Consider the following 9025-nt stretch of genomic DNA (forward strand, 5'->3'; position numbering starts at 1 on the left):
ATAATAGCTAGCCTACTAGGATTCCCAGCTAAGCACCGTATGCGCATTTAAAAAGGTGCGCGTTCATCCAGTAGGCCTACGTGTCTTTTACAAAACGCATGCAATTACAATTTCATTGAGAAGGGGCGTCAAAGCAGTAACGATAAAGAAGCCTGGTCCAGAAGTGATGTCTGGTGTAGTACGATGGTTCAAATCAGGAAAAGCAGTGTTGACTAAATTTAAACCATTAACAGAAGATGCTGCGGAAGATGAAGACGATCAAGAGATGGTGGTGCTCCCCACAGAGACGAAACAACAAGGTGATTTGTGTAGAGTATAGCTTCACAAAGGATTCAGATCATGTTCAGATTCGGTAGATTGTGTATAGTTCGAGTTATCCGGAAAACGAATTTTGACACCTTGATTTGAGACAATTTCGTTTTATGTACGCTTGCATGTAGATGTGTGTTGTTTGCAATATTGTGAAAGTATTGCCGGTTTTAAGGGAAGCCAGATTTAACGTTTTGGGAAACTTCAAGGTACAGGCACTGATCCAGAAATATATCAAGGCTGGATGACTTAGGTTCAGTGTATTACCACAGTAGCAAAATTTAAAGCTGGGGCTATGCACCATCAATGTCAAGCTCCACCCCTGGGGTGTCCCCATACATCTACTGGGGATTTGACTTGCCCCACCCCTGGGATTTTTAACGGTGGCAGTTTGTTGAATCAAAAATTATTTTAACAGGTAAATCAAATCCCCTATAGAAATCCCTCTATTGGTGTGGTGTTTTGACAAGCTTCTTAGCCCCAGTACTAGGGAACTTGAAACTAGACTTTGTCAAGTCCCCTGTATTCCCCCACCCTACCTGGGGGTGGGGCATGACACCGATAGGCGCATTAGGCAATAGTGTACTAATTGATCAAGCTTGCAAAGCACACTCATGTTCTTGCTGGGGGGGTGATAACTGGTTTTTAACAGTTTCATAATTTTCACCAATAATTCAAAAGCAAATCCAGATTCAATTTCAGGAGGTCCAATTAATTTTAAACAGTTATCTGGGAAGCATGCCCTCATGATTCATGGTAGCCATCCCATTTACCCCCTCTAGATCAGTCCCTGGGGTACCATCAAAGTTAGCGAAATCCTTATAACATTGTGACAATTAACACGTTTGAAATGCAATTTTAATTCTATTGCTACAGTAGATAGATAAAACTACAAATTGTTTCTCCTCCCTGCCACCAAGTATTCCTACCTGTCAATAACATCAGAATATAACAGTTAGCATACACCGTACAACATGTCAGTTGTGAAAATGGTTAGATGATCTAATCAGAAAGCAGACTAGCTATGCTCCATTCACTGATAGGCAATTATTGTACCAGGGCTAAGTTTGGCTGTATGTATTTCTATGGCTACAGAATAACAAGGCATGTACCTTGTCCATGCAAATGCCACACATTATTACTCTTGTAGCACTTGTTATGTCACATGTAATCTCTTTATATGTATGCTAATGATTTATCTTTTAGCTGTTGCGTACAGCATTTTGTGCAAACTGCATGGTATTGAACAATATCTATATGGAGGATGGATGTAAATCATTTACAAGAAAACATTCACAGTCAAGTCTCACAGTTACATAGCTATGGTGTAGTTATGTGTAGGTAAAACAATCTGGGTTATGATACAGTACAACATGCAAAACTTCAAATCCATAAAAATGTTTTCCTGTCAGGTGTTTGGTAGTTTTTGTATGACATCAATGTTTTGGAAATAAATTGGTATTCTCCCATTGGTGTGTATTTGGCATCAGTGATACTTGTATTACATTTTATCAACCACACAGAAGCCCTCTTGGTAATCACATTGACATCTTCTTAAAGGATAAACATTTGATTATAATAATTCGATCACCTTATGGATGCATAAATCCAGTGATGGTATTCCTTTAGTGTCGTGATGATTGGGTGGCACGATCATTCTGCTTACAGGCTTGTCTGATAACTTCTTAGTGGTACACATTCCCAGCCCAGCCCAGACAAGAATCTGTAAATAGTACTTCAGCGCAGAATTCCTATACAAGGGGAAACACTAATTTGTTTATTAAGTGTGTATGTAATCACGAGACTATAGATTTTTCATTAGTAAGAAATGTAGTGATGTACTAAAGCACCTAGCTAGTTGGTAGTATCCCAAACTTCATTCTATAATCTAATGACATATCCCATATCCAACCAACCATGCTATGTGTGTATAATCTAATTAGGAGTTTGAGGTAGATTAAATCAAATTTCTTACCATGTGTAGATATATGCCTGATATCACGAGTTAGTCATTAATAAATATGTCATATTTTCTTGCTCAACAGCTTTAGTCTTGTGTCTATTTGTGTCAGCACAGTTATGTATGTTACAAGTTGGTTTTTTTTCTGAAGCCATAATCATGAATATGTTTGTGTAACACAACACCGTTGTGTCACCTATCCCATGTATAGTACATTATGTCTTGGAGAAGAGGTCAAGTTTACACATGTACTGTATGGATCAAGTTACAGTTAATATTTGTGAATGATTTTCCGAGTGTCACTTGTTCTATAGTGCACACCAACACTACACTTCACACATCTGCATACACACACTCATGTATCATGTGTACATACTACAGACTGATACGTACTACACACGTGTACACTTGCACACACATTCATACGGACATCCTCACATACATAAACATTGTTAATTCATATTGTTACAGATGATGAAGAACTGCCGGGTGTGTTTACAGTAGAAGATGTTGTGGACAAGTTGGGATTTGGATTATTTCAAGTCCTCTTGTGTTTATTTTCAGGATCCATTTGGGTAAGGACTGTATGTGTAAAAGTTAATACTGTTATGTAGTCTGCTGTTAGTTTACAGAGTTAAATAATGTAGAATGGTAAAACTGTTAGTTTTCTGCCAACATCAAAGTTATTTACACATTCCTTTTACCCCATCAAAGGAATTTTAAAACAAAGTAGAGTGGTGCTGCACTGCTCTACCTAATCTTTCAGGTGGTGGAAGCATTTGAAGTAATGATCTTGTCCATCCTATCTGGAGCACTGAAGTGTCAGTGGAACTTGGACTATGCCCAGGAGGCCACCATCACTATGGTGAATATTGATCACATGATCCTATTATCACAGTGTAATTGCTATAGGTTGTGTTCTTTGGATTCTTAGTTGGCAGTCCAATATGGGGTACTGTAGCTGACAGGTTTGGCAGGAAAAAGGTATGTACACTGTATCTACATGAACATGTATCAGCAATTGAGTTAATCATTTCAGTACATATAGTACATTGTGTGTTGACTTGCATTTATGTAATTTGTTTCAACACTATGGACATGTACTATGGGTTGCTAAGCGGTTGATATCAATGTATACATTATGTGGGTTTGGCAAGGCTCGCGTATATGTACTAGTAATGCTCCCCACCCATATCTCATTCCTGGCTCTTGTCAGTTTGTGTATGTGCATATTTGGTATGCACGTGCAAAGACTAGAAGTATATTTTAAATATTCATTTTTTTCCATTATGTGCTACATCTACAACTACCTACAATCTTAGACTAGTCACTTTACACATTCACTGTTTTTTGCAGGCACTTCTTACGATACAGGTGTTGGGATTCATCTTTGGTATAGCCAGTGCCTTCTCTCCCAACTATTATGTCATGCTGTTACTGAGAGGACTAGTTGGGTTTACTATTGGAGGAGGATTTCTTGGGTAAGTCAATATTTGGAACTGTTAAAGAAACATTTGTAGAAATAGTAAATTAAATCATCAACTTGAAAAAATCCATTGTAGCATTTATTGCCTATAAATTAACCTACCAGATTTTTTTCATACGTTAATGATGGCTGTTTTGGAGGGATAATATAGTTGTGCCAACTTAAGACAAGTGTTACCTGAGTAGGTGGGGCAACTTTGTGCGACTGAATGTTTGATACATAGCTATTGAACAAATTCATTGTTAACATATTGTATGGAGTCTATAACAGATGTAGTGCATATAATACACTGATTTGTAATGTCCTTTTCAGGCCAGCTTACTGTGCTGAGTTTCTACCTGCTCGCACTAGAGCTGTCATTTTGTGCCTAATACAGGTAAGTTGCTGTTTTATTGTTCTGCATTGACCATGTGTGCAGACCACAACATTATATACGTGAACAAAAAAGCTTATGACTCTGGTTAGTTGTAGGTAAATAGTGGAAGATAGAGTGTATGTGATGTAGCCTGTTGGGGGGTATAATATATTTTACATGCCATCATGTACGTACATACTTGCTGTTTCATTCCACAGATATCCTGGGCTGTAGGGTCAGTGATGGAGGCATTACTGGCACTAGTGGTGATGACTAGTATTGATCATGAACCTTGGAGGTGGTTGTTAGGTTTCTCTGCTCTTCCTCTCTTGGTAGTTGCACTGGTGTTTCCAGTAAGTGTTATTTGGTATTGAAGTACATGCTTTCCTTACACATACATGTAACCATGGCCAATGCTTGCTAGTATTTGGTATGCATTTTCCTGGGACTAGTACAAGATAGTAACTATGTATGTATGTCAAGTGTTAGTCATTTCTCCACTATCTAACTAATTTAGCCATCAGGTGTTTGGATGCATAGTGAAATGTAATAATTTCTGCTTACAACTCTATAAAAATAATACGAAATGTAATAGAACATACATATCTATCTGTATTCTAAGTGAATGGTTGCTTTTATACTAGTTTCTATTCAAAGAGCAGTGTACGTGCGCATGTGGGTAGTTGTGATGGAAGCTGCTTTGTATTTGTGACATGTCAGTGGCTATGTATGTGTGAAAAACTCTTTACAGTCAGCTACGTAGCTGGTACATACTATAGTCATCACAAAGTAATGTACAGTACACATAGCCCAGACTTCAACTATAACAATTTGGTTTGTTTTCCAGCTTGTCCCTGAGTCTCCTCGGTACCTCATTTATCGTGGGATGGAAGAAAAAGCAAAGAAGGTGTTGGCAACAGTTGCCAAGGTGAACTGTAAATCAATATCGGTGGGAAGACTGGTCACTGAAGAGGAAAAGGAACGACTGTTGAAGGAGAGAAACCAGAACAGTGTACCAACAGAAGATGTTGTAGAGTCTGTAGCAGTAGAAACAGAAATTGACTCAACTACTGAAACAACTAGTAATGGAACATTACCACATGCAAGAACTATTGAGACAACAGAGCTCACAGTAGTATCATCAGATAATGATAGTGATAGTGAATTATTGTTGGATGAAGACACACAAAAACAGGACACACGTAGAAGGACATTATCCTGGTCTCATGGTAAGAAAATCGTCACCATCAAACTGGTCAGTTATTATCGCTGGATACAAATTCTATTCAAAAATGGCTGGTGGAAGACCACACTATTGTTGTGGTACTTATGGTAAGGTCTAGTGATGCTGGTAAAGTGGTAAAAAGAACTTATAGATGTGTATTCTAATTTGGTTTACGGTGGTTCTTATTATGTGTACATTCTTGATTTCGTGGGAGAAAGGTTTGTGAATATCATGATTTTAGATGCATTCACGAATATACATGCATGATTTTTCCCCATCGTACATCTATTGAAAAAAATCTTTTTTTCCAAATGCCCCCTGAAAAACCTTTGAATCTTCTCATTCCTTTAGTGGGCATAATGTAGCTGTAACTACTTGCTTGTACTCAAATAGTTCAGCATTCACACAGTGAGTGGGTACAATTATACTGAAGTTTGTAGTAATGTTCGAATCATGCTTTTGTGTGGAGCATGAGCATGATGTTAGCCAGATTTGATCATTATGCTGCAAGAGGCTAAGTTTTGAGCTGCTGTGCATGATGCTACACAGTCATGCACAATGCCATGTGATTCAAACAGAGATGCAAACATCACCAATTCACTACGGCATCCTAGTGTGCTCTCATGACTGACCAGGTGTAGGCATGTGCCCATTCCTACACAATAAATAGTTAACAGTTTCTTCTGAATGAAGTTTTCTTCCACAATCATTCCCAATATATGGTAGTTGGTATTGTTTAGACTTATTGTCAACTAGCTTGACTATCACATTGAATCTCATAAATAGTCCTCTTCTTTGTGTTTGATGCTTAAATATACATCGTACTGTGTACATGTGTTATCCTGTTATTAGGTTTGCTGCTAATATTATCTATTATGGAGGTACTCTATTGACCACATCATTGTTCCAACATGATGAACACTGCGGTGAGTAATGTGTACATAGACACATAGAGTTCTCTATTAGAGTATTGTGTGTGTATATTGACATCCACTACTCAGTATCATATCACACTGCAATCCTCAGTAACGTTGGCATGTGATTCATGTGAACATGTACGTATACATACCTAATCATTGGAAACAAGACATATTGGAATCAAAGAGCGAGACGCTTTAATAGATCAGCCAACTACTGTATTTAACCGTATTTTAGACCGTCACACCCAGAGATTTATTTCTTATAATCCACTCTGGCACCATCTGAGAAATCTTGTTGCTCCTTGTAGCTGCTGCTGTTGACATCCTTGTGACAAGTCACGGTTTCATTAGTTGTAGTAAGCTTGTTCTACAAATTAAGCCATTGTAATCTCATACAAGACGTTACATTAAAGTAGCACACCCGAGCCTTCATTTAGGACCCGTCATTTATTTGAGCCCAGCTTTAATATGGATATATACGGTACTTTAATATGGATATATACGGTACTCTAATTAGAGATGCAACGGTATTTTGCATATCAGTAATACGTTGAAGCCATGATACATATTGATATGAAGTTTAGTTGTATTGATATATTGTGTATTGTGATATATTGAGGTATATATGCACACACCCACACATACACATTTTTACAAACATGGTTACAAGTAAAGTTGATAGTGTAGTTTTTTATGTAGGTTCTACCTAACTGTTATCTAACTATAGGACTCGATAGTAATGACACTAACGGCACTGATGGTTGTAAGGTGCTAACAAAATCTGATTACATCTATATTATGTGGACCACTTGTGCTGAGTTTCCAGGTCAGCCCCACCCCATTATAAGAGAACTGATAGCTACATACGTACATACATAATTTTGCCACACAGGTACACTGTGGATAATAGTGATTTTATTGATTGTTGGGAGGAAGAAATCAATGGCAATAACAGCACTACTAACTACTGTGTGTTATGGCTTGTTGTTCCTCTGTCTTAACCAGTGAGTTGAATTACTGTTATCTGTTTGTTCACACATGTATATATACATATGTATGGCTCAAATGTATACTTTATGTATGAGCTAATCAACAGTGTAACTGTGTATGTCTGTGGAATTGGTAAGTTGAATGCATGTGTTTGCGGTTAAAATACTTTTCAATGTTTTCGTGAGTATACCTTACCAACTTTGAGCTATTAATTGTTATTGCTATATCCTAATGGAATATTTTTTGAAATGTTTTTGAGATAATTTGTGGGGACAAGTGCTAGTTTGCTTCAAAAGTGGATAATAGCGGAGCCCATCATGGCTACTTTGAATTTGATTACTTGCCAGTAGCTCACCCAATACTATTATTGCCACAGTATGTGTACAGCATTTCCTGTGTAATACTAGTTAGTTATCTCAGAGTGTATGATCTATAGTAACTAAATGAATAGCGTTATTATCCACAGAACTGCATTAACCCTGTTCCTGTTCGGTGTTCGTGGATTTGGTTCTGGCTTCTTTCAAGCAATTTATCTCTACACACCTGAGGTGAGTGAAGTGTTAATGTGGAAATGTGTGTATTGATCTTACTCTCAGGTGTACCCCACTGCTGTTAGAGCTATTGGTATGGCACTATGTTCCTGTGTCAGTCGAATTGGTTCAATGATTGCACCATATATTGCCCAGGTAAATATTTCTTTGGATAAAAGTTTGTTGTCGTACATTAGAATTGTGTGCGTGCATGTGAGCAGATCTATGTGGGTGTGGGTGTAAGGGGACATGTCATGTACAATCATTGGATTATGTTTTAACGTTGGGTGTATTTTATAGACTTTACTGGCATCCAACTCTATAGCAACTATCAGCTTGTTTGTAATCTTTTCACTATTATCAGCATTGGCAGCATTGTTATTGCCAATAGAGACCAAAGGAAGAGCAATGAAGGTATTAGTGCACTGTCCATCACTTTACGTCATGTGTGTGTGTGTGTGTGTGTGTTGTGTAGGACACTGGAGGGTGAATGGATAAACAATAGCCAATATGTGCTATAATAATCCTGTAAACATAAATTTGATTTTTTTTAAAATTATACAAGAGTTTAATGTATTCTTTTTAATTTATAATTCAGATTGATGTTTTGTGGTAGACTACTGTAAATTCACTTTTTTTTACTTCCTGAAAATTGTGTAAAACATTTTCGGATGATCTACATATACACTGAACAAAAATTATTTGTGTTTGGCTGTTTTACATTTATTGGAACATCTCAATCTGTTGCAGCACTTGTAGCAACAGTGGAAAAATAAGATTAAATGATTCTTATTGTGTCTTAGTTGAAAGCCATTTCTTACATATACTTTGCACAACTGCAGTATGTATAGATCAACATGAATGTAGGGAGATACCTGGGGTTCTGGAAACCCCCTCTGTAAAATGTATACTAATCTGAACTTATGTTGTAGGCGCTTGCAGCAGAAATACCAAATAGAAGTCAGTGTAACTAATAGGGAACTTGGATCTTTCCTTTTTTTTCAATCAGATGATTGCAATTGGGTATGCATTCAGATCATGATCACCCCCATGTATAAATAATAATTAAAGAACTAGCCGTATGAAAAGGAGCCAAGTATAAATAGTCTAATATCCATGCATTCATTAACTTTTACAAATTTTTGACTTAATGTTCAAAATCTGTCAAGCAGCTGGAGGCTTTGCCCCAGAGCCATAGCCAGACTTTCAGCAATTGGGTAAATTCTTTAGATGAAAAATTGGACCTTCTG

The 9025-nt window shown here is 37.3% G+C and overlaps 1 protein-coding gene across 1 annotated transcript; it reads left to right on the forward strand.

Moving 5' to 3' along the window:
• Positions 1 to 92: 92 nt before the first annotated feature.
• Positions 93 to 8458, forward strand: LOC136269032 (putative transporter svop-1). The gene is made up of 15 exons (XM_066064495.1): positions 93 to 299; positions 2741 to 2844; positions 3036 to 3134; positions 3182 to 3253; positions 3626 to 3750; positions 4068 to 4131; positions 4329 to 4463; positions 4958 to 5442; positions 6188 to 6261; positions 6983 to 7081; positions 7148 to 7259; positions 7712 to 7793; positions 7842 to 7931; positions 8076 to 8189; positions 8251 to 8458. The coding sequence occupies exons 1-15, from the start codon at positions 167 to 169 to the stop codon at positions 8263 to 8265; spliced, it is 1803 nt and encodes a 600-aa protein (XP_065920567.1). The 5' UTR covers positions 93 to 166; the 3' UTR covers positions 8266 to 8458.
• The last annotated feature ends 567 nt before the right edge of the window (positions 8459 to 9025 follow it).

Source organism: Dysidea avara, chromosome 10 (assembly GCF_963678975.1).
Source record: "Dysidea avara chromosome 10, odDysAvar1.4, whole genome shotgun sequence".
Lineage (NCBI taxonomy): Eukaryota > Metazoa > Porifera > Demospongiae > Dictyoceratida > Dysideidae > Dysidea > Dysidea avara.

Coding starts and splice junctions, on each gene's coding strand:
- LOC136269032 (XM_066064495.1), top strand. CDS start 167: ATGTCTGGTGTAGTACGATGGTTCAAATCAGGAAAAGCAGTGTTGACT. Junction 300..2,740: donor CACAGAGACGAAACAACAAG/GTGATTTGTGTA, acceptor ATATTGTTACAG/ATGATGAAGAACTGCCGGGT. Junction 4,464..4,957: donor TAGTTGCACTGGTGTTTCCA/GTAAGTGTTATT, acceptor TTTGTTTTCCAG/CTTGTCCCTGAGTCTCCTCG.